This window comes from Parasteatoda tepidariorum, chromosome 8 (genome assembly GCF_982258835.1).
Source record: "Parasteatoda tepidariorum strain Cologne lab strain chromosome 8, Ptep-v5.0, whole genome shotgun sequence".
Classification (NCBI taxonomy): domain Eukaryota; kingdom Metazoa; phylum Arthropoda; class Arachnida; order Araneae; family Theridiidae; genus Parasteatoda; species Parasteatoda tepidariorum.
In genome coordinates, this window is record NC_141762.1 from 88511824 (window position 1) to 88539253 (window position 27430).

Genomic DNA, 27430 nt, shown 5'->3' on the forward strand with positions numbered 1-27430 from the left:
ATAAAAATTATATGTTTTCTTTAAAGGTAGCTTTATCAAATGTATATGTTACAGTGAATGACCGAAATCAAGAGAATGTCGACTTTCACCGGTGAATGTCAACAATCACATAGTTGCTTTGGTGAATGTCCGAAATATTTGTTATATCCGATTTGATACTAATTTATTCGTTGATATTATTATATTTATTCGGTATTTTAATGTCTGCTAAGGAAAGACATGGTGCGTAGCGTTTTTAAGAAGTGCTAAAAGGTGCTTATTTTTGATTTTCGTTATTTAAAAGCCTTTAAAGGTGCTTTTTTTATTCCGTGTTCTTAAAAAGTGCTTAATTTTCCCTTTTCAAAAATGGAATTTTTTTTCGTTACCATGTCGATTTTCGGAAACGTATTATACAAAAGCGAGCTTTTCGCATTGTTCTATTCAACGTTTTCACAATTTATTTCGGCGTACCGTCGGTCCATAGTATATGAAAGCGCCAATCATTTTACATGTTTGGTGAAATGCTGGCGAGTCCATATGCGCGTCTACTGAGCTGGATTTGGTGAGATTAATGCCTTCTCATGTGCAACTCTGTTGCATTTTGCGAGATATTCTCAATTTCAGACTTCATTTTCCACCCTCTGATATCGAACCGAAAAATCTCTCGATCTTTTATAACGGCTATTATAATCAAGAAAAAGAGTTCTTTGTCAGAGACTAGTTATTTTCTCACAATCATCTAAAGTCTTTGAAAATTATTTTGCATTTTGTTAATGTATATAGTGCTTAAAAATATTTTTGAGTGCTTGAAAAGTACTTATAGGTGCTTATTTTTTGTTGAGAGGTTTGGCTACGCACCCTGATAAATTAGGAGAAACATCAGCGTTCGGAGTACCGGTTAAAGGCATACTGGGCACTTGACCTTAAAAAAAACATTGATGTATGGCATACCGGGCAGTAACTAGACCTAGTATATATTTCGGACATTTAACAAAGCGACTATGTTATTGTCAACATTCACAGGTGGAAATTAATAACCACCAATTTCGGTCATTTACAGCAACATATATTTTTAATAGATACACAATTATCATAATATAAGACAGAGCAGGCTTGATCGAGAGGCAATGACATCAAAAATTGTGTTTCAAACATTGCCATTTTATATTTTCAAGAAAAATAAAAACAGCTACAAAGAATCGATAAGCAAAAAAGAACGTTTCAATGCAATTCACAGATTGTGGAAATTATTCGCAGTTTATCAGTTCTACGCCGATAAGAAGCATTCAGTCAAAAATCACCGAAAAACAGTTACACTCAGTTGGAGATGCGATCTGCGTTATCCACATCCCACCGCATCCACGGAGTGATCCATCACGAAAAGAGCTGTTTCCTAGGCAACAAAGGGGGTGTGGGAGGAGAGGGAGTGAAGAGGCGTGTCACGGAGGCGGGGCTTATAGACAGCTCGCATAATGGTCAACAGATCGTTACATTGACCAGCGATGGTATCAACGTGGAACAACAACCGATCCTGGAACAGCAATAAATTATCCAGAATTCAATTTCAAAACTCTGGAAGAAAAATATCTCCAGTAAGTTAATTATTTATTGTGGTATCGTAAGCAATGAGATCCGAGAAAATGCTTTCGGATAATGATATATTTTAAAAAATGCCATCAAATCCATAAGGACTTATTAATTATTTACGAGACCAGATCTAATAAACTTTGTGGATATATTTTTTATCTATTTTTTTTTGTCCCTTTTATGATCATGAAGATTGTTGGCGAAACATTTATTTTAATCTACAGAAAAATATTGAAGGATTATGTAGTTAATGTGTACAAATACAAATTATCCCATCTCGAGGCAAAATGTTGAATTATAAAATGCACATCTCTATTTTAACCAATAATACTGATAGATTTTATAGTGTATTTTCAAGCATCGAGCAATCGAGCTGAATTTTCGTATGTTAATAAAATTTAAGGTAAGAAATTAAAACGGGAAAATAAAATTGTCTCATTCTCTTTTGTTTCGGAAATAAGAATAAAAGTTTGCTCGAAAAAAATTTTAAAATTTCGATGATTTTTTACCACAGGAGTTAAAAAATTGAATTTAGTTGTGTCATTTTTAAGCTCAATTTACTCTTATTTTTAACACATAATATCAATTTATAATTACCATCTTCATTGAAACAATCAGCGTTTTTAATTTTATGATGTCCATTACACTTATGTAATACATTAAAAAATTTCCTTTTAAAAAAGGAAATGTAATTTTTTTTAAATATAATTGAGCTTTAAATGTTTTAACAGTAAAATTTGGAATTGTTATGGGCTTAAACTGTTATAATGAAATTATTTAGAGGTTTGCTATAGTTAATTTATATACATAGAAACTAAAAAAAGTGCAAAATATAATCAATAGAGATCTCATAAATATTAAAAAATAATTATTTGGATAGAATTTACTAGGTTCAAGACAAATCTAAGCATTAAAAATAGCAAATCTTAAAAAGCTTTTAAAACTAACCACTCTCTTTATTAACGTAAAACCAAAATGAAGTCATGTAAATACATCAGTCAAATCGATTTGATTTGAAGCTTTTTGATAGAATGAAATCGCATAGCTTTGCAATATTTAAAAAGTAAAAATTTAACAAAAACTGCACTCTCCATTCAAAAATTAGTTTCATTTCTTTAAAAGTTTCCAAATACTTGTGAAATTAAAACCTAAGCTTTTCCTTCATTTTTATTGTATATTTTGTTAAATATGGATAATCTTTCTCACGTGCATACAAAATTTATTAGTCATTTTTAGCCTTGGCATACACCGACCCATTTATATTGCTCTAGCTTTTAACAAACTTAACAAATATCAGTTATATTTAAATATAGTTTTCTTTTCCCAGAAAACATTAGATGAAAGCTTTAATATTCTTTCATGAGATACATATATCTCATAGATGAATAGTTTTAAGTTATAGATATGATCAAACAAAATTTAACACGTCTGGAACTTATATCTCATAAAAAGTTGGTTGGTTGGTGTCGTATCCTCTATAGAATCATATTTCATGGTGTGCTTGAATAGTTTTTGTTATTTCTATGGCATTAAAAGAATACAAATCCTCTTCTGTGGGGTAGTTTAAGAGGTGAAGGCCTGCAGCGACTGCAGGGCAGTTAAAAACATGATATGGTGTCAGTTCCACATTACGACAGTTGCCACAGTTTATCTCATAAAAAGTACGTTTATGGTATAAAATAAAAAGTACGTTTATGGTATAAAATCAAATAGTAATTAAACACAAATATACATTCTGATATTGATTTTAATTTGTAACTGTAACGTTTTCTGAAAAGAAAACATTAGATGAAAGCTTTAATATTCTTTTATTAGATATATTTCTTAGAGGAATATTTTTAAGTTACAGATTTGATCAAACAAAATTAAGCACGTCTGGAACTTATATCACATAAAACGTACTTTTATGGTATAAATTATACAATCTAATAATGATTAAACACAAATATACATTCTGATATTTATTTTAATTTGAAACTGCATTTAGTAAAAAGCAGATATAGTTTAAAATTTTATCTATACTATTATGCCTAGATAAGTGAAAACGAAAAACTAAAATAGTTTGAATACTAAACAACTATTTATTATAAAAATGTATACTAATAGACTCTTTAAATCATATAGACTCTTCATATAGATCATATGGACTCTTTACACCACTAATTAATTAATTTTTTTTTTTTAAAATTTAAACATACTTTCCGCCCTAGCGCAATTTATGTACATGATGTAAGTTACCTAAAGCATATAAAGAGTATCTATTAGACACGAATCAATAGTACAGATTGAAGCTTTTGTCAAAAGTTTTTAGTGCAGACGCATAAAAGTTATCTGTTACAAACATACGAAAAATATGTTTATAAAAAGTTACGTTAGATGAAATGAATGTATTTCAGGATATAATATCATACGATTTGTAAAAAAAAAAAAAGCTTTAGAAGCAACTACTGTTATGTCCACAAATTAAGGATAACACAAAATCACACGAAAGTTGATGTCTGAGCAAAAATGTCGCCTGTAGAATTATCACCCTCAAGAATAATATGCAAATTACAAGAAGCCACAGGTAATACGTCACAATGATGAGAGTGTAAGAGAAGAATATAAAGGGCTCCGCATAACTAATGAGAAGTGAGTCCAAATAATATAAGCCTGCAACAAACTACCGTAAAATAGTTCTCCATGAGGAAAAAAAATTATTATAAAAAATTGTTAAGATTTGCATTAAGCGAAGACTTTCGAAAATTTGGCGAATATTTTTGATATTTGTCTAATTTATTGGCTAATGATTCGAAATTCTCAGCGTAGGCTTTGCGTATATATATATATTTATGCCTTTTTTCAGTTACAAATGTTTTTTGACATGTGACAATTTTGTTTTACGATAAACAATCTGTCATCTAGTTAGTTTCAAACTATCAATGATTCCTAAAGCTGCAAAAATATGTTCTTGAAGCTTTTGCAGTGTTGTGGCATCAGTAATTTATAAAAAATGTTTTTGAAGTAACCTCATAATAGGAAATCATATGGCGTAAGGTTTGAGGATTGCGCTGGCCGTGTGATTCAAGGTGAATCCCTTGTAATTGCGCACGCCCAAGACACTGCTTATGATCCAACGATACCAAAAACAATAGAAGAACCTAAAGGAACACTTGTGCACAACATTTTAAACTATTGGCAGTGCAAAATGTGTTAAACGTACTTGATTACAGATTCGTTGTAGCAACGAAATGTTGCGATGTTGCAGTTTAGAAAACAGTTGCAGATTCGAGTGTAGAATAAGAAAATACAATGTTGCAGATTCGATGTTGATGATGCAACAAAAAAGTTGCACATCAAACTATTGGCACTGAAAAAATCCAAATGCTTTATCTATTTTTCTTTAATTTCGCATATTACATATTTATTTCATGTAATTTCGAATACATATTTAAAATCCGATCATTTATTTGAAAGATCCTTCAGCATTAAGAAGAAAAATTATTACAACTGACAAACTTACTTGAAATTGTTACACTCATAGGGAACTGTTAAAATCTGTTTTATATTTTATTTTTGATTTTTACATTTAAAAAAAATTACTTGAATTATCGTAAAATAAAAATTCTATTAAACCAGTGGTGAAAGTGGCCACCTCCAAATACCACCTTTTCCTTTCCTTTTCTTTTCTTTTGATAAAATAATATGTTGAGAAGATTTCATAAAACTTGATCACTTATGCGCACCAATACAATGATGTGGTAGCACTTACCAGTCATAAATTTCAAATGTGTTTATAAGAAAACCATCATTTTTAACCCTATTTCGAGAATTCCTCAAAACTCTTTTATGTTACTATGGTTCTATGACTTCCGTGTCTGTGAAGTTGAGATGGTCAGCTAGCAAAACACTCGAATCTCTATTGGAGCTTCGTGTCTGTAAACAATGAAAGTTTCAACTATTTTCTGGCCATTTCAAGCATATGGAAACTGGCAGCAAGTTTCAAGTAAAATTTGTCGTTATTTTATTGCCGAAATAGAAGCTATCGTCAAAAGAAACACTAACCATATTCCAACTTACTAGTGTGCTTTAATTCTACCTGAAGCTCTGTGTTTAACACAATACCAGTCATACAACTAAGCCCGAAGTACTTCAAGTCAAATTTCTCGCCAATCAAAGCTTTAACCTCTTTTTAACATTAAAATAAATTAAAAGACAAAACTAAGGGGAAAAATAAAAAAATAAAATTAAAAATTTGAAAAGTTATGCTTAAGTTGACCAAAAATATTAAAATAATTTTATTTTTGTCAGATCTAGTACGAAAAATGTGGACCCGTAACAAACTTTTTTTTTTTTTTTGCTAGAGATTTGATGTGAAACTAGATTATTTTCTCCTTTTTTAAGCCAACTTGAAAAAACGTTTTTTTTCAGAAAAAATTATCTAATTTTGTTCTACAATTGGGTATAATATGAAAAAAACACAACTACTTCGATTTAGTAGGAACAACATATGACGCAATGCTAAACGAATGGAATTTAGTTGTTGTTTATTTAGTTATTGTTATTAGTAGTTGTTGTTATTTGTTTTAGTTGTTGTTGTTTATTTAGTTTCAATAACTTTTCTTTATAATGCAATAAAATCTGGCGAGCAGCTATTTAAACGATCGAACACTTCATTTGTTTATTTGTGGCTTGAAGTTAGGCTCGCAGAAAATGCCGTTCATGGGTTAAATTTAGTAGGAACAACACAACCTGTGACGTAGGCTATATCATACCCAATTACTGGTTTAATTTTTGAGAGAATGTAGTGAGATCGATTCTCAATAATGTAGGATACGATTTTATTTTTTTTTACCGCTTTTATACTTTTTCAATTTTAGAATTTTTACAAATTTCAAAAAAAAAAAAAAAAAACTTATTTACCTAAATATAAATGCTAAAACTGACAAAAATTGCAAAAAATAAAATGAGTTTTATTTTAAATCATAAAATAGATAAACCAGTACGTAATAATAGGTATGGCAAAATTCATAACTGGGGAAAGATAAAATGATTGTCATTATAACGCGTAACATTGCTAAACATGGTCTTAAAAGTACATTTCGGCACACATATGAATAAGAAAGATAAAATCGTTCTTCATATTAATGCGTAATATATTTTAAAATTTACATAAAATGTGAAAGATAAAATGACTTCTGTTTTAGGGTGCAATATCGATAAACATATTCTTAAAGATATATGCATAAACTCATATAAATCGGAAAGATAAAATGATTTTAGTTTTAAAGCATCAAGAATAAATATATTTTAAAAGGTGTTGCAGCTCCCATAAATGGAAAAGATACGAACTGTTTTTTTTTTTTTTTTTTTTTTACATATTAATGCGTAAAATGTATGAACGTTTCCAAAAAAATCACAGGTTGGAAAACTCACATAAATATGAAAGATAAAAAGATTTGTTACTATAACTAGCGCGTAATATGGTTAAGCATACTCTTGTCTCTCTATACATAAAAGCGAAAATCTGTCTGGATGCATGTTCGCCACCAACTCGAGAATAAGAGCACAAATTAAGACTTTTTTTTTTTTACAAGTTCGTAAATTTTTAAGGGGTGGTTTGTAAACAATCACCTCTTTCCCGAGTTATATGATTCGGGAAATGTATATCGAAAATACGAAATTTCATTGAGGAAAAAAATTAAATCTTTAAAAATTCTAAGATGAAAATAATTAAAGCTTAAACATAGATTAAAACGTGCAATGGAAACATTTTTGCAAAATAATTAAAAAATAAATTTTTTAAGAAAATAAGAAAAACAACGAAACCACTTAAAAAAAATTAAATATATATATATGGGTCTTTCTCACGAAAACTGTCATTTTTCAGTTCATAAAATCCCAAAAAAGTAAAGTTAATAAAAAGCTCTGAAACTTTTTATATTAATAGAAATATGTAATGGCATTATAAAAAAAGTATATATCCTATAAATTATACTTAATATTTAAATTAATTAATTTTTTTAATAATTAACTTTTAATAATTAATTAATTAATTTAAAAAATAAGTAAATTAATTTAATAAATTAATTTATGAATTAATTTTTTAAGTTAATTAATAAATAAATTAATTAATTTCACTATTTAAAAATTGAGGGAATGACACTAATAGTGAGGGAATGATATTTTATTTTAATACATGTTTTTATCTAAGTTACATCTACCTAAAGTTTGAAAATGATAACATACTAAGTATATCTAATATTTTTTATAATTTAGTTTTATATATTTAATAGTTTTTACAGGTTTGGGAAATAAAATTGGCTGGCATGATTGAACAAAAAAATTTTTTGTAATATACTCATGTTGAATCATTCCCTCACTTCAGCGTCATTCCCTCACTTTATACACAAGTGAGGGAATGACGAATTCAATAAAATTTAAAAATAACCAGTTAGGCCTAATGAATTTCTGAAGTCAATCACATACAATTATATTCATACAAGCAAGCAACATATAATTATCCACTTTCTCGATGAAGTTGTATTTTATTTTACTCTAAAAAATGACATGAGGGAATGACAAATGTAAAAAATTTTACCTGGTTTGACTCATTCAAATTTATTCCACAGCAAAGCTTCTTTAAGTTGAAGATGGAAACATACTGCAATTTTGTTCTATGATGCCAGTTGTTAACTTCTGAAGTTTTTATTAAAACATTTTTATTCTAAGAAGATTGCAGGTGATAAGAACATTGTTGTGAGGGAATGACGCGAAACACTGGGGACAAAGTTTAAAATAGTGCTGTGTTAATATTTTTATCAGAAATTCAATTTAAAATTGATTTTCTGAATTCTATATTTCAGTATTCTGAAATAAAAAACACGAATTTGTAAAAAGAATTTTTGTATTTCAGAAACAATTTTTTTCTTTTTTTAAATCAGCAGTGGGGACAAGTGAGGGAATGACATATTGGTATATTTTAATTACCTAAAATAAATAAAAAATAAAAATTGACAATTTTATTTTTATTCTTTTGTTAGCCTGCATTCTGAAGAACACTTTCCCTGAAATTTTTTTTTTCGTAAGTTGTAAAACAAACATAAAATATACTGGGGACATGAAAATGACTGTTTTTGTGAGAATGACCCAAATATAGATAGATAGATAGATGTTTATTCTTATTCGTTTGAACAGCATTTCAATTTCAAGGCTTAATTTATTGTATTTTAATACTAAAACATTTTAATGCCAACAATAACGTGGCATTTGTTTATGTTAGCAACTGCTCCTTCCATTCTATTTCGAGTAAGCCAAGAACGTCAAGTATCATTTCTCTTAAGTGACGGATTCTATATTCTTACACAAAGATTCTGTCACAAAGATTTCAATTATTTATGTTTCTTAACACAAAGACAGGCATGAAGCCTTGTAGAATATAAACAAACTAATTATGCATCGGAGTTGCCAGGTACACAAAACAAAAATATATCATGACTACAATGAAATACATGAACAAATAATAAATAAATCTGAGTTAAGTAAAAGACGTAGGCGAGAAAGAATTGCATTTCAATAAAATCGACGTGCGATACCGGAGCTGTATTTCATTAATTTCGTGTTAATTAACAATCTAACTTATGAAAAGAAACTTAGTTCAATTTTAGCACTCCATTATGCTTATAAACGATCAACTGTCGCTGACGTCATAGGTCACATGTGTGGGTATCCGTGATCTTTTTCTTGAAGTGCAAGTACTCAATTATTGAGTACAGTATTATTGTGAATGTTGCGATATTTAATGGAAATAACAAAAATATTGATACCAATAAAGAAATTAGATTAATAAAGAAAATATCGCGATATATTTTTGACGATGCATCGCGATATTAAAATTTATACGCAATATATAGTGTGTTAACTGGAAGAAGCAGTCGTCAACGCATGGTCTTTAAAACCGATGATTAGAGGATGCGAATTTGGGCGACAAAAGCGGATAAATGTCCCAAACGTACATATTTTATATTTGAGTATTCACATTTAAAACATAGTTCAGTTATCTCAATTCACGGGTCTCACTATTGAGGGAGGAAAAGTTTTTTATAGCAAAATAAATCTTTAAAAGGTTAAATAAAACTGGTTGGCAAGCTAAGGTCCATTTTAATTATCAATTAAGCATGTGAAATAAATGGGAAGACTGATTTTAACTTTTCAGCGAAAATACTCATTCACTTGGTTATGCTATAGTTTAGTTCTCGAACAGCGCCATTAAATCCAAAAGAATTTAAAAATTTTAAACTTTAAAGTTTTTTTTTCGCTTTTAAATGTATTGTTTATTATTTTATATTCGTGAAGTGTACTTCTTACTTAAAGAAATTTATAATAGTTAAAGTTCGTTTCGTTTTAGCGGAAAAAACCTTCGGAAGGAAATTTGTAGGATCGCATAATTAATAATAGCTAACAAGTACACAGTTTGATTTCTACGAATTTGCTAACTTGATTATTATCCAACACCATTGAGACAATTAGCATTTTTTTTTAAATGTTAGCATACATTGTACTAAACATTTTAATGACAAATTCACTACGATACCAGAGATAGAATACGAACAAAACAAAAGATGTAAAGATGTATGAATTTATTATGCTTACATTTGTCGTGATTTTTTGGTGTACTATTTTCTAGTATTCGATAAACCGGATAAAACTTGAAAGGGTAGTCGAATTTGTTGTTTAGCCGTCTGTCATTTCGTTTCAATAATTTAATTTTAATTTATGTTTCAAATTTATTCCAAAATTTGTTGAATGTTTTAAAACAAATACATTTGTTTCTTATCTGATATGTGATTTATAGATTTCATTTAGAAAAAAAAGGCTTTTTTTACAAAATTCTCTACAGGATACCTCTTAGTATTACTCAAATAAAACAAATTATGCAATTACAAAAAAGGAAGTTTTTTTCCTGATTAGTAGAATTTACAGTTTATAGTACTTGCAATATTATATAATAATAAAAGAAATCGAAATTTTCCTATGCTATACTCCACTCTCTTCTTTTTATTATATTTAATACTGGTAAGGGCTAGACTAACAAAATACTTTTCCGTACCACGTTTTTTTTTTTTTTTTTTTTTAAATTTACTTATTCATTTGTTTCAAATTTTCCTATGCTATTCTCCAACGGCTTCCACTCTTTTCTTTTTATTATATTTAATACTGGTAAGAGCTAGACTAACAAAATACTTTTCCGTACCACGTTTTTTTTTTTTTTTTTTTTAAATTTACTTATTTATTTGTTTCAAATTTTCCTATGCTATTCTCCAATGGCTTCCACTCTTTTCTTTTTATTATATTTAATACTGGTAAGAGCTAGACTATCAAAATACTTTTCCGCACCGCGTGTTTTTTATTTATTCATTTGTTTCAAATTTTCCTATGCTATCCTCCAATGGTTTCCACTATTTTCTTTTTATTTAATTTAATACTGGTAAGAGCTAGACTAACAAAATACTTTTCCGCACCGCGTGTTTTTTATTTATTCATTTGTTTCAAATTTTCCTATGCTATTCTCCAACGGCTTCCACTCTTTTCTTTTTATTGTATTTAATACTGGTAAGAGCTAGACTAACAAAATACTTTTCCGCACCGTGTTTTTTTTATTTATTCATTTGTTTCAAATTTTCCTATGCTATTCTCCAACGGCTTCCACTCTTTTCTTTTTATTGTATTTAATACTGGTAAGAGCTAGACCATAGGTTCCCAAAGTGGTCCAGGTGGACCCCCAGGGGTCCATAGGAGACCACACGGGGGTCCACGTAGACATGAAAAGAAAACAGGGGTTCACAAGTTGTAAGTGGGGGTCCACGAAAAATTTTCTGGTTTTCATAATAAAGAACAAATATTTTGACTTGGATTTACCTATCTATGTAGGCAGGTAGCATCATTCACTAGGTAGGTACTCAAAAATATTCGAGACTCAGTTCAAACACAGAATTGAATCGAACAATAGATAACAGTACAAGTGTACACCACATGTCGCGACTTGCAAGAGCCGCCCGTGCGCCCGCTCGCATTTAAATACCCTGCATGATGACTTCAAAAACAGATTTGAAGACATTCAGACGATGGAAATACCACCATGGTTCATGGAGCTACTTGAGCTCAGCAACAACGAGGAACTGAAGGTGAAATTTAAAAAGGGTTATCAAAAATTTTGGCTGCAGGCAGAAATCAACGAAAAGTATCCTGGGCTGTGGGAAATTGCGAGAAAATTTTTGATAGCGTTTCCCTCGTCATATCTTTTCGAAAGAAGTTTTAGTGCCGTTTCCAACCTATTAACAAAAAAACGAGCAGATTGAACATCACAGAACGGGGAGATTTGAGATTACTTCTTACGAACCTGAAGCCAAATATTGATAATTTGCTGTCAATTCATCATGTACATCCGTCTCATTAAAAGTATGACTATTTTTTATTGTTGATGTACATTTCAGAGTTCATTGTTGATTTTTTTGTCAATTGTTGATTGTTTGTAAATAATAAATGTCTATAATTTTGTATAACCGCAAGTATTGTTTTAATAAATAGGACACAAGATAATTCGATTTTTTTTTTCTTCTTAACACCCCTAATTAAGGGTGATATTTTTTAGGAGTTTTGGGAATACAGTAGAAATGTAGCAGCAGGTGGTCTACCGAAAATAGTAAAACTTTGAAAGTGGTTCACGAGAAAAAAAAGTTCGGGAACCTGTGAGCTAGACTAACAAAATACTTTTCCGCACCGCGTTTTTTTTATTTATTCATTTGTTTCAAATTTTCCTATGCTATTCTCCAACGGCTTCCATTCTTTTCTTTTTATTGTATTTAATACTGGTAAGAGCTAGACTAACAAAATACTTTTCCGCACCGCGTTTTTTTTATTTATCTATTTATTCATTTGCACCTTTTTAAAATGCCGCGCTTTCTTATCAGTGCTCAAAAACAGAGCTTCTTCAATTAAATCTATCCACATACCCTTTACTTCAGGGTTTTGTAATTCCTTTTTTAGATTATTGGAATCAAAAATTTTGAAAGCCAATAGAATTTTTATGAAACCTTTATTAGAACTTAAGAACACACCATGAGTACATGTGTCCATCTGATCTTTATTATATTTTACCGTTTGTTTCTCTGCGATAAACTGTAAGACTTAAATACTCGAAAGTATGAAGGTGTTTAGAAAAATGTTCAGTGAGTACAGTGGAATAAATAAAAAATAAAAATTTAAACTCGATGATTAAATTTTTGCGATACAAACTTAACACTCGAGAATTTTTAGCAGTTAAACTTGTAGCAGAAACCACATTCCGCAGGAATGCAACTACAGACTTGAAATTTAACACGCCGAAAGGGTTATGCTTGTTTATGAGCTTAAGGCCAATATTTCTTTTTAATTCAATTTGTTCGAAGGTTATTGCATTGTTTATCACTTTTTTCTAATGCTATTCCAATTTTTTTACTCCTTTTTTTGCTTTTCGTAACTTTTGTTTTGTTGCGCAAAACATTTAAGACTTAGAATCTTTTGAATTCAAAGTTGTGTAAAAAAATTTACAAGGAAAAGGGTAGAAGAAAAACAATTAAAGTGCTATAATTAGTTCGAGAATTATCAATTGTTAAATTTGAAAAAAAAAAAAACTTTTTTAACCATTCTGCAGTCCATTGCAATGCAATTATGGATGTGACATTTAGCATGTTTAAAGAGCCATTTTATTTTAAAATCTTAAAACAGGTTTTTTTTTTTTCAAAATTCAAATTTCTTCGAAAGTGATTTAAATTTGAAATGATTTTTTGTGAATTCTTTTCTTTTCTTTTTTTTCTTCTTGCTTTAAACAAAAGCTATTAATCTATCGTCGTAGAAAAACTTATCTCACGTTTAAATTTTATAAGCTCGCGCTGAACTTGATCTCAAAAGTAACAATAAATAAATAAATGTAATAAAAAAATAAAGTGAAAAATAAGATGTTGCCAGCAATAAATCTTCACATTTGTATCAAAATCAAATAACTATAAATGAAATAAATTTATAAAATTAAGTAAAGTAGTAAAATTAAATAAAAGCAAATGTAAAAAACTCAAGAGACAGAAAATCTGTTTCCAATTCGATCTATCGATATGGTTATCGTTATCGACAATCAAAATCATACTGATCATGAAATACTTCTTATTGTGTCGCTCATTCTATTATAATTGTTTTTTCAAGTACAATTGATTATTTTTAAACTCCAAAGATCACTTTATTTCATTACATATTAGCAAAACATTTACATATTAGCACATTTTACATATTACATATTAGCACATTTTACATATTAGCAAATTTACATATTAGCAAAACATATTTCCTATAAGCAAAATTCACATATCAACCTACATATTACGAATTACATATTACATATTAGCAAAACATATTAGCAAAATTTGCATATTACATATTAGCAAAATTTGCTTACAAAAAATTGCAATAATAGCGTATTTTATAAACAAAATTAACTTTTTTAATCAACTTTTAGGAAGGAAAAACAATGTTAAATGAGAAGCAATCACAGGGATTGGTGATCCAAACTAACGGAGAGCGGAGCCCCTAAGTCTGTTTAAAGTGTTCATATGCAGCGTCGGGCAAAACTCCTTTAATCATAATTTATTATTATTATTATACATTCCCTTTGTCCCCCCCCCCCAAGAAAAATATTTCGCGAAACTGCGGGAAATTTGTAGCAGTTAGAGGATATGCAATCATATTAAAAATATTTCTAAACTAACTCGATTAATCTTACAAATTAACGTTTAAAAAAAAGTTACAACAAGAAAGAAAGAACTTGGTCTTGCTTTAACGTAGTATATAATGCTTAGAGAAAACTGTATAATTTTTTTAAATGAATATTTTATTTAATACTAGTCAGACAAGAGTTTTACTTTTCTAATTACATGCACGATTTTAGCAAACAAGTTTAATACTTTTTATTGATTTTTTTTTCTTGTGGTTAGTCTTACCATTAGTTTTTAAAATAATTAGATTTTTTTTTAATTTTATCGTGATTACTATTAAACATTCTCAAAACAAATATTTTTTTCAGCTCTATGAAATTCCTAGTCAGTATGCTTAAGCAGAAATTATATATTTTATAAAAGTTTTTGTTCAAATAAAATAATTATTTTCAAGGGCGCCGGCAGAATAATATAAAAGAGGGTGCAACCCTCTAACAAACTACCCTCCCCTCCCCCCGAAAAAAAATTTAAATATTCTGCTATTACATTTTGTTTTGTTATTACATATACTTTCATCTGTTCATTTTTTCAAGATACATTTCTTCATTGTTAGCAAGATATTTAAAAAAAAGTACGAATTTCTTGTACTTGCAAATTTTGCCCAGAGGAGATCGCGCTGGCATAGCTACTGACTTTGAAACACAAATAACTACAAACAGTAGTTTCGTATACTAACGTGTTTGTGCACGCTTAACATTATTTATTGTGTTGATGAAGTTTTACAGTTGTGAGAAGTCAGCTTGTGTTATACACCTTTGTTAAACTGAATAACTAATAGAAAATATAATATTATTTACATTTTATTAAATGAAATTTAAAAATATAGCTTAGATATCTGCCAAATTTGTGAATGCTCAGTGCGCATAAGAAAAGAATCAAAGATGACTCAGAATTCATTGAAAATGTTAAAAACAGATTTGGATAGCAAACAAGACGATTACAATTCTTGTTTGATTAAACAATTTTTTAATTGTTATGTATCAATAATTACTTAATTATTTGTTTTTCCATAAAAATATGTTTAATAAAAAAATTTTATAAAAAAAAATTTCTGTATCTCTTTAATTGTTTTTTTTTAAAAAGCCAGGGGGGTGCAAGTGCACCCCCTTGCACCCCGCTGCCGGCCCCTTTGATTATTTTGAAATCTTGGATTTTCATTTTTAAAAAAAATTAAGCGTTTAGCTGGATATAGATCTAACCATGTTGGAAGTCCTAAATTAGATTAACCGTTTTCGAATACATAAAACTGTTGAATGATTAAAGTAAGCGTAAAGTTGAATGATTAATTCTTTATCAAATTCAAGGCAAAAATTTTCTTGCCAGATGTCCTGGTTTTAATTAAAACGAAGTCCTACAGATGGCGCTGCAAATCCTCTTTTAATCCATTTTTTATGAATGTAAACTTTGATCGATTACGACATATGATTGCAAACATATCAAAAATTACGTATAAAACATATGAAAAATATAATAATGTGGTTTCCATTAAAATATTTCGAAAAACTGTGACGTGATTTTCAGATGATTTTTTCCTTTATTTACAGGTGTAATATCAAACAATTTTTACAATTAAAGGTTACACTACGCAGTTTTTAAATTTAAAGATTGCACTGTTAGGAAAAGGAAGAATTTGAACAGAAATTTTATTTTCAAATCCTAATCGTTTGTATGTTGTAAATTTATAAAAAGCTCTAGTCCAATTTAGAAGTTTTCCTTTTTTAAAAAGGACAGCTCTTTTCGAGAAAAGAATACCATAAAATCCGTTCTATTCAGAAATGCATGCACTTTTAATATCAGTTATAAAAACATAAAACTTTTAATATCAGTTATATTAAACAGGCCTTAAGGCCTGTTTAGACGATCCAATTTCTTGGACAGAGATTGATTGATATTGATGGAAACTTGTTTTGCTTTGAGCTTGGATCGTGTAAACAAACATCCAAGAACTTGGTCCAACTTCTTGGACGATAGTAGAGCATGTTCTACTTTCCATCCAAGTTTTTTCTCCCTTAACTAATCAGCGTCTTAGGTTTCGTGACGTCAACAAGCTGGCAGCAAATTATGTCATTTTGTTGTGGGTTTTCATATATTTTAGTCCAAATAAATTGATCTGTTGAGGTTTATTTGTGTTATTATGATTTTATTTGAATTTATTTAGTAAATTTAAACTTATGTAATTATTATTTTATAATGTTGAATATGAACAATGCGCATGCGCAAGTTTTTCTTTCAACGAATCAGCGACATTCAAGAACTTGGATAGTGTCAACGAATCATCCAATTTCTTGGACAGAGAAATCCGTCCAATTTCTCGGATTCAAGAAATTGGACCGTGTAAACAGGCCTTGCTTGGTTAACTTCATTCCGTCGCAATAAGAAAAGATGCCAAATCGTCTAGAGTTTTTTTTTTTTTTTTTTTTTTTTTTAATAAGTAAGAAACAAATAAGAAAAGCAGTTTATTATTATTGTACTAGGCAATGGAGAAATTGGATGTTGTAGAATAGTTAATCTTACTACTACAATTAATCTCATTATAATGATCATTTTCACCTGATACAATAATCATATAACTTTACGTTTTTACTGCATGTCTTGATAATATTTTGTGCTTTAAAACAAGCTTAAATTCCGCTCTTTGAATCTTCCTTTACTACTTCAGGAGTTTTCGCTTAGTTTCTTTTACTGCTTCTTCCATTTCATCTCTTTTTAAAGGCTTCATTATCACATAGATCTATAAGAGAAAGCACTTTTAAAGAAGTATTCTAATACTAAAATAAAAATATCAAAATAACAACTTGTTAAAATATTCGTAAAAATTAAACAATAAGGAAAAAATAACCTGTAGCTGTAATTGTTATTATCTTTAAATCAAGTATATTAAAAACAATTAATACCTTTCTTTGAAAACAGCATTCAGGCAAATGGCTGAGGTTGACTAAGCTTCGTGTTTATAAATTTAAAGATATCCCTCTCTCCCTTACTATTTTTTTTATTTATCGTAATAAAGTAATTTGACTAAAATTAACAACATTCATTCCTGACAACGCCTTTTTTTCCTTCAAAATTGTTAATTAATCTTAATAATTTTAGATCTGCATTTTTGTATGTTACATCAGATGAAAAAAATATCTGGAGTTTATTCTCTTCGTTATTTCTTCTTTTTTAACAATTGACGAAAAGATTCCAAATTGTAACAATTATTAAATAAATCGCGTTCCACTGAAATGGGTAAAATATCTTTTCAACACATATAAAAATTCAACAAAATTATTCTATAAAAAAGAAAGGTAATTTTCCGAAATCTTTTCAAAGATTTTATATCGTAAGAAATTAAAGTAAGAAAATAGCAGTAGAACTACATGCATTTTGTGAAATCATTTCGTAAAGTTATTGTAATTAAAAAAAAACATATCCCGTAAATCTACATATCCTTTCAGTTTTATTTCATTAATGCATGATCTTAACGTCATGCAAAAATAGTGTAAATCACTGGGCTTTCCAGCATGAATTTCGATAATTTTAGTCGAACAGAAATAAGCTTCTACTTTGCAAGCTATAAGCACACTTTAAATTACTTCTAAAGCTCTGAGACTAATTCCCATATCCACAATTTTTAAAACAAGTTCTGCTATGCCGACTTAGATTTTTATTTTAGTTAGTTGACAATTACATTTTGATATTTGTTTGCTTTTGATGCATTAATTTCAAGTATTTTCATGACGATTTATTTTTGGTATTATTTTATCGAGTAATCTCCTTCAATCTTTTCATGTATTTCTTTATGCTCAATATTGACGCTGTTGTGAATTTATTACTGAGTTATGCAATGATTATCGTGTTATACTTACTCCGATTTTTCTTTATCCGTTATTATTCGTTAATTGTATTAGATATTTTTTTATCATTTTTAGAGAATAGTAATCATAAGCGTGAGCTGGCATTTTTATCATGGCATCCAGATTATCATCCACTTTCAAGAACGTTAAAATTTTAACGCCACTATTAAAAATAGCTATTTATTTTACTTTATTTGCTATTATTTTTTGACACGTGACAGCCGTTCTTTTTTTTTTTTTTTTAATAATAATTGTACAAAAATAATTGAATTTACTTGCATCCTGTTAATGCAAAAGTACCTTGCCTTGTTACTGTAAGCTGAAAAAAGAATATTACTAGAAATAAAACTAGTTTTTCCCCTTTAGACCCCTAAGCGTTTTTCCAGCCAAATTTTTTTTTTAACTTTTTATAAAACATGGTGTAATAAAGTAAACTTCCCCTCTCGAACAATTATTTTCTTTTTAGAAGTTTCTCTTTAAATCATTATCAAAACTCTGGAAATAGTTTTAAAATTATACAGATTATGTTTTCATAATTACAAATGATTTCTTGTATTGTATGTATTTTATAATCATAATTTTTGTGCATTACTGTTTTTTCTATTAATTTTCAACATTTAGTTACCTTAAATCTTCATTGTTTTTTATACTAATACTTTAATTTTATTTAAATATATTTTTTGTGGAAATAATTGCATTTTAAAAATCCCTAAATTGTCAAATTTATATACAAACCCTGCATTCTTTTAATTGTTTGCGAAACGAAATTCTCATTTTAAAATTTTAATAAGGTATTCTCCAGTTTTCTCAAAATTATATTTCTGCTTTTCTAATCGTCACAATTTGATAAAAAAGGCATTATTTTGTAATACTGCTATTGCATTTAATTCTATTTTTCTATAGTGCATTTATCCTATGCTTTTTCCCTATTTAGTATGATTTAAAAATGAAAAAAAAGGTGTAAATAAAAGAGTTATATATCCTTTAATGGAATTTGTTTTGTTGTTACTTTAGTAGTAATTACAGTAAATTAACTCTTTTAAAGAGTTTATTTGGATCGACTAAATATATCACTACCAGCAAAGTTCCTTAATTCTTTGAAAACTGTAATTTTATTAACAATCTTGAATAAATGTTCTGTTATTATGAACCTTTTATGACATGGTTTTTCTTATGTCATCTAAAATAAATCTTTAAGAACTCTAATTAATGAATTATTAATTTTTTTCATTATAGGTGCAAATAAATTTATGATATATGACTAAAATGTGTTTTTATAATATTTGACCTAGATGGCTAATAGGCAGTAAATGAAGCAATGGCAATATTTATTGAAGAAAAAGGTTCTCAGGTAATTATCAGATCTTTGTAGTTTGTTACATGGCATTTTTCAAAAGGTGGAAGCATAACACTGATCTAAACTTTAAGATCTATTCTTTAGATTACAATTAAGTTTAAATTTATATTCAAAACCAAAAGTTTAGAGTAATTATATAGTTCCGTCTAATGACCAGAATTAGCCCCTTCCTTCTCGCTCCCATGAAAATGATAAGGTGATTTTTCACTCGTTATTTTTCGCTCCCGTGATATTGACGGGCTGGAGTGTTCAGTAGTAATGAGCCAATAAAAATAATTCATTTCTTTTGCCCGGAAAAAATTTTATTTCTCATTTTACAGAACATATAGCAGTACCAGGATATTTTTAAGGTAATTGTAAATAGTTAGTTTATTTTAAACTAGATAGCACTAATCAAATACGTGTATTTGGCAAAATAGACACTTTTATGACCGTCTTCTTGAAAATTAACCGATCGTTAAGGGGCTAGCATTGATATGTTTTCTATGTATTTTCTGTTTCTTTAAAGATATTTTTTCTTACCAAAAAAACCAATCAAAGCTATGTAAAACCAAAAAAAAAATTTTTTTTAAGTGTTTATATATTTACAGCTAAAAATAATAGTATGAAGTTAAAATAGGATAGTTACTTGATAATATCTTTAACAAATGGCTGTCATGGATAAATTATATTTTACTTTGAATTGTTTTTCAAAAAATGGTGGTTTGATTCATGTTCAAAAAAGTAATATAAGAAAATGTGCTATTATTTTAACAGTAAATAAATTACAGTAAGTAATTTAACTTGTTTATCTATCCTTAGAACAATTTCTCAATATTCTGGCATTTTATAAAATATTTAACAATAAGGCAATAAACTCTATTTTTCTACACTTGAAGTGTAGGATTATCGAAATAATGTAATGCACACCATGTTGATAGTTTTTCACATAAATTTATTGTGTAAGATAATCTGATGCCCTAAAATTCAATGAAAAAAGTGATTATAGTGACAATGTTTTTTACTTTTTTTTAAATAGAACAGTATATTGCATAAAGAGGTACTCTAAATCATGAATAGCATTAAAAATTTACTGCTGTTTACGTTTTTACTAACACCTCTTGAGAAGTGCTCTGAGTTGATTTTTATCTTAATGATTTATTATAATCTGGTAAATTATTTGATTTTATTAATACTTGGTTTCTTTTTTCATTTTATGAAAAACTTATGTCATTTATATAACTGTATGACAAATATCAGTAGTCAACTTATAAAATAAACTTATAAACATGAAAAATTTAAACCTTCTTATTCTTTACAAAACATTTGTGACTTAGATTAAAGTGAAAAACTGTTAATACTTATTTTTATTTAATTAAATCTATGATTATTTATTCATTTATGAAGTGTAATACAACACATTAATAATTGTAAACGCAATATCTCATTTTATTTAATAATTGTTGATGGTTATCATACAAGTTGTCCCAGGAATGACTTAGAATAGAAAATTAAGAAGAAAAAACAGAAGATAAAACTTGTTATGTTCTGCTTTGAAAAATAGGTGTGTTTCTCACAAAGTTCCAGAAATTATAACTAAGTTTGTTAACTAATTCAGCATAACCAGCAGAATATTCTGAATATAATGAATGATATAATGAAAAAGTTATTAATAGACGTGATTGTAAACAGGGCACTTTTAGCTGGATTTTAATAAACACGTACAACACAATGGTTGTTAATCAATGCCAACTGAACAAAAAGGATTTTTTAAAAAATATTTTCTCAATGCCTACAATTTCCAGAAATAATTTGTAAATCACAAATTGACAAAGCCAAGCATCAAAACTAATAGACACCTGTGCAAATATTTCTATTAGAATAGCATTGACATGGAAAATAAATCATTGTTATATAATTTCTCCGATCAGAGGCGCCATCTGTTCCTAAACTATGTAGCTATGTTTATTACTTGGCAAAACAAAATATTCTGGTTTTCAATGATAAACATAACAAACCATGCATTTCTATCTCCCACCATTTTTCCTTAATCGAATTTCAATTGGTCTATCATTTTGCAGGGTGCGCAGCGTTTTTAAAAAGTGCTTATTTTTAATTTACATTTTTTATAAGCCCTTAAAGGGACTTTTTATATTCTGGGTTTGTAAAAGGTACTTAATTTTCTATCTTTTAAGAAGAGGTGTTTTTCTCTGCAGTGTAGATTGTCATTCTAAATTACAGAAAATGCATGATTTTCACAATATTTATCAAAAACTAGTTATTTTATCATGATTATGTAAAGTGTTTGAAAATGTTTTTGAATTTTATGTTTATAAATTAAAAACTTTAAATGGTAGACAAATATAAAACTTTTATTACAGTACAGATCCTAATTATGAATTTTTTTTTTTTTTGGAAAGTGATTAAAAATATTTTTTAAGTGCTTAAAAAGTACTTAAAAGGTGCTCATTTTTTGTTAAAAAATCTATCTGCACACATTGTTAAAAAATCTAGCTGCACCTTGTTTTAAGAACACTCGATATGTCAATGTATGAGTGATACCGCTAGACTTTGGAAACTATGAATCCTTAGAACCCAATACTAAATTTCTGGTTCCCTTTCCACTAAAAGCAGGTCCCAAATTGAAATTTGAATTTTCTACCTTTATTGATCTATTAATATGTAACATCTAAAACAAAGAATTTCAAACCAAGAGACGAGTAATATTGGAAAAATAAAGGCTTTAATTAGAACAGATCAAGCACTTGTAGCAAAGAAAAGCTACAATTTGATATGATACTCAGAGTTATTGTTTTCTTCAGCTAAGAATGAAGAAGAAAAAGTTTTTTTTTTTATAATTATATATTTATAGTTTGGTTATAATGTTGGTAATATGCTACTTTTTTTCATGCTGCAAAACTATGTGTTTCTTGAACGCTTAATAACATATTTTTCATGTCTCCCCTTGCAATTTTTATTGCATTTGAAGCATTATAGTGCTTTGGCCAAATCACTGATGTATAGTCTATAACTACATCAATAATTCTAAGTTGACTTTTTTTCTTACGCAAAAGGTGCAATAAACACAAAAAGAGTCTAAGTATTTTAATTATAACATTTTGGAACAAATATTAGTTGAAAAAAAAAAATACCTGAATAGTTAGTTACTGATGGAAGCAGATTTTTGTAGTATACTATTATTTGTTCTAAATCATAAATCTATCATAACGTTTTTGAAATTTGAAATTTTTTAGTGGAATTGCGTTTTGTGATTATTCTATATTAAATTTAAGAATAAGAAATAACTCTAAAAATGCATAGATGAAAAGTTAACTTAAAAAACCTTTGCAGTTGAACTAAATTGCTGCAACTGAAATTAAACTTATGAGGATATTAGATTTAATCTTTATTCTTTCTATTTATATTGTATATTTTCATGTCATCAATTAATTTATACTTCTTCATTTATTCTGCAATAAATATTTAATTATGTTAAAAATCTTCCATATTTCCATGTTATTCAAAAATATTTTTAAATTTTTTTTATTTTTTTTTATTTCCATAATATTTTAAAAAAATATTTAGCTTTGATTTATTCTGTTAAAAAAATTATCTCATGTGGTACATTTTTTCTAAGAATAACCATTTGTTTAGCTGAAACTGTTTGTTCATATATTTTTGCTGTTAATAATTTATTTAGATTGAAATGGATTACAATTTACTTTGTTACAAATTTATATAAATTTTGCTTTGAACATAGTTTGTTTTACTATCATTTAGTTCTTAAATATTATAACTTTCTTTATTTTAAAATCTGAAAATGTATTTCAGTGAACATCATTTTATTAATCTTAGTACTGTTCTTAAATCTGTGCTGAAATGCCAAATTTTATTGGTTGGTGCCTGTGCACGAAGGAAAAAAGATATCATCCTGAATAAGTTTTGTTCTAATGGTTGAATTTTCATGTATTGATTAATATCTCAGAGGTTCAAAAGAGGGACTTCAATTGTGCTAATTAATTAGAGCAAAAAAATATTTTGCATTACTATATCATACATTCTTTGCATAAACATATTTTTTTCCTGATGGATTTGGATTTTTGGCCATAAAAAATATGTAAGATAATCTTCGACTTTTTTATTATTTAAAATTTCTAAGCTTAAAGTAAGGCAAAAATTTGTATACCTTACAATTCATAATTTTTGGCCATTATTAAAGGAAATAAAAAATATTGAATAAATATTTATTTTGAAATCTACATTGAATCATCTTTGCTTAAATGAATTTTATTGTTAGGAAATCCATTCACTTAAACTTCCCGAGATATAACAAAATTCTCAAAAAGGGAAAATAGTTATTAGGAATCCAAACTTCCGACTTCTCTTTGGACGAAACTATTGGCACTGTTTTTTTTCCGAATCATGTTTTTTTCCACCCCTTCCTGTTTTATTGTCAAAAACCAAAATCTGTTGGGAGAAAAATTTGTTTATTTAAAGAAAGTATACTTTTGCATTTGATTTTTTAACTACACATATCAATTACGTTAATTAATAACCACATTTAAGGCCTCTGAATATTGCACTCAGTTCTTAAAGATCTGAACATTTAAACAAAGATTTTTTTTTAATCTCTTTGTGCACTGTAATTGTGATGTGAATACTTATTGTCATTTATATTAAATAATTGATGCTTTAAGATTAGGTTAAAACATAGCTAAAATTAATTTTAGCTATTAAGGTTTTTGAAGCTCTTCTTAAATTTAAAAAGGCTGTGTTGAATTTTTTTTACAGAAAATTTATTACAAGATAATCTTATTTTTACATGTAGTTGATAGCCATATAGTATTCCATACATTTGTATAACTATCTGGAGTCCCTAATTTTTAGAAACATTTAAAAAAAAAATATGCCCTTTAAAAATAGCTCTTAATAGCCTTTAAGTATGCTCTGTTGAAATTAAACTAATATTTAAAAAAAGGAAAAATGAATATGTTATCATGATTTGACAAATAATCATTGAGAAAAGAGATTAAAAAAATTGCATATATATATACAAATGCTTACTGTATGTATGTATGTGTATATGTGATTTACATATCTACTATGAATATTATATAACTATCAAAATATAATAGTTTGATAACCGTCTGAAATTTGAAGGTATTTTTAAGTGCCATTTTTTTCTAGAGTTTTTTTCACTCTTTAAGTTTCTTTTGGCAATCACACTTGTTTAGATATTTTCAATCTCTTTCTAATTATTAATGAATTCTGAAGTTTTGTTTGTTTTGTTTTCTCATTTAAGTATTAGTTTGTATCCTAGATTGTACATATTTCTTTTCTTGATTATTTATAAGAATTCTAATAATATATATTAGAGGTTGGGATCAATGAATACTTTACATATGGGGCAAAATTATATGAAATTGAAATTATATTTAAACTTAATGCAAAGAATTTACTTAGTAATAATATATTAATATATTTTAAATATATACTTATATTATAAATAATATAATATTATAATATTAATAAAAAATTCAATACTAAGCTATGTTATATAATTTAAACAATAGTAACTCAGTCCTAGTCTCTACAAATCTATTTAATAATCAGGGTCTGATTATTATGTACATCTACTATAAATCCTTTCTTTCAATATTTGTATGGCTCAAATTTTAATGTTGAATTGATATGAAAAAGGGATGTTTTAAAGTTTCGATAATAGATGTAAATAAATTAAGGCTACAAATCTGGAGGGTACAGAACAGTGGAATTGTTTAAAGGATAACAAGGATCCGAGGTAACATTGCTTCATCCTATTTGTGGTACATTATTATTTCTTTAACCATCATTTGCTAAAATTTTCCTGAAATGTTTCGTTTTTATTTAATTTTATTAATAATATATAATGTTTTGACTGTCTTGCAAATCATTAAAATTCCATGTTTTATTTTTAAATTAATGTTTCTTAAAATAAAGAATCAGTTATCTTTAAAGGGAAAATTTTGTAATAATTTGTTTTCTTCTTATTTTACTGTTTATTAATTAAAAATGTTTTTAGTTTCTTTCCAGATATACCAATGTTTTAACTGACTACAATCTTGAAAAGAATTTATTTCCTTCCTTGAAGCCCGAAGATATAGTTGAAATATATGGGGAATCAGGAGCAGGGAAAACCGAGCTTCTCTACCACTTTATAGCTCGTTGCATTTTACCGGATAACTGGAAAGGTTTGATGTTAGATGGTCTAAACTTAAGAGTCATCTTTATTGATAATGATTGTCGCTTTGATTTACTAAGGCTGATAACTATACTTGAAACACGAATAAAACTTATGCGTCAATCAACTTGCATCAAATCTGAAGAAATGTCTGTTTTCATAAATGAACGCTTAAGGTGTCTGGAAATTATCAAATGTTTCAACAGCGAGCAGTTCTTGGTGACTCTGCATTCTTTAGAAACTTTGCTATCTTTGGAGAATTATAAGACTGTTTTAATGGTTGATGGAATGACATCATTTTATTGGAGTGACAAAATGAAATATGTGAATCACCATCAAAATTTACTGAAATTTTATACTCAAATAGCCACTGTACTCAAAAAGATGTCTCAAAATTGTAAAATCCCAGTTTTTGCTACAAGGAGAAAAATTATAAACAATGAAACAAGTGATAAAAAAATTCTTGGACAGACATGGAGAAATTCAGTTAAGTGGCAACTAGAGTTGACTTTTAATGGCTCTAAACCTGATAAAACTGTTGTTTCTTTAACTAATGTCAATATGTCATCCACCTGCTTATGTGCAATAGGCAAAAATGGTTTTGTAGTTCATGTATAAAAAGTTTTTATTTTTTTTATAGTCATTAAGGTTTTTTTTTCTCCAATTCGGTTGTATTTTAATTTATATTTCTACTATTCAATATTAAAATTTAGAATAACATATTTCATGAACATAATTCTCTGAATTTGAATAACCCTGAAGGGTTCAATGTTAAAGTTGTTATCAAGAAAACTTAATTGTGTACCAAAATTATCTGCAATAAAACAAATCTTCATAATGAAAGAAGATTAATTTTTGAGTAATGGAATTTCAAACTTTCTTAAAGTAACTTGGAAAGTAATAAAGAATTTTCGAAAAGTTTTGTTTTGTCTTTTGTTTAATACGTAAATGTGTCATAAAATGTGATGCTTTTGGACTACTCATCTTCTAGAATTTCTGAAATCGGTACTTGTACTAAATCCGGCCAGCCCTAGGAAAGTTGGTCTGAATTCACACAAATTTGTTTTATATTTATGACCATTATTGAAAAGCCGACACAATTTTAAGGTTTATGACTACTAATGTTAAACTCCGTAGCCTTGTAATTTTGAACCCGATTCAGAAGACAAGGGAACTCCTGGATCAAGCATTGGGAGCAATTTGCCTTCGTGGAGGACTTTTTTGTTGGAACTAACCCCCATTTGTGTTGAATGGAGAGTAAAACCTCCCACGAATAGCCTGACGGCAAACTGACTCTAACCCATCATTTGTCTACCATTGGGGATATTTTGCATCAATTCTGTGGTCGGTACAAGGTGAATGCGGAATTCAAATCAACTAGCGATTGCTGGGATTCGAACTCAGTTCACCCCTTTTAAAGGCAAACGTTCTATCTCTGAGCCATCACGGCTCAAATTTGTAATAGGACTTATCAATAAGTATTAGATGGATGCTTGTCCTTAGGATCGGCAAGTATTGTCTTCAGATCATTACTAAGCATGATATCTTTAACAATATCAATATCCCATTGTACCTCTAGTGGATCATTAGCAAACATTATTTTTATTATTTAATCAAGTAAGATACCCTGAGAATTAATTGTTAAAAAAAAACATATATATATATATATATTTAAATGACAAATTGCTGA

The 27430-nt window shown here is 28.0% G+C and overlaps 1 protein-coding gene across 5 annotated transcripts; it reads left to right on the plus strand.

The window, feature by feature from the left end:
• The first annotated feature begins 1389 nt into the window (after nucleotides 1–1389).
• On the plus strand, nucleotides 1390–26658 carry Xrcc2 (X-ray repair cross complementing 2). Of its 5 annotated transcripts, none has more exons than XM_071181115.2 (3): nucleotides 1390–1571; nucleotides 19477–19535; nucleotides 25582–26658. In XM_071181115.2, exons 2-3 carry the CDS (start codon nucleotides 19503–19505, stop codon nucleotides 26356–26358), a joined length of 810 nt encoding a protein of 269 aa, XP_071037216.2. In that variant the 5' UTR covers nucleotides 1390–1571; nucleotides 19477–19502; the 3' UTR covers nucleotides 26359–26658. The 5 variants fall into 5 exon arrangements, with proteins under 5 accessions (XP_071037216.2, XP_087025425.1, XP_042906395.2 ...); XM_087169299.1 differs by lacking the exon at nucleotides 1390–1571 and adding an exon at nucleotides 17915–18002; XM_043050461.3 differs by lacking the exon at nucleotides 1390–1571 and adding an exon at nucleotides 17946–18081.
• Nucleotides 26659–27430: the final 772 nt, after the last annotated feature.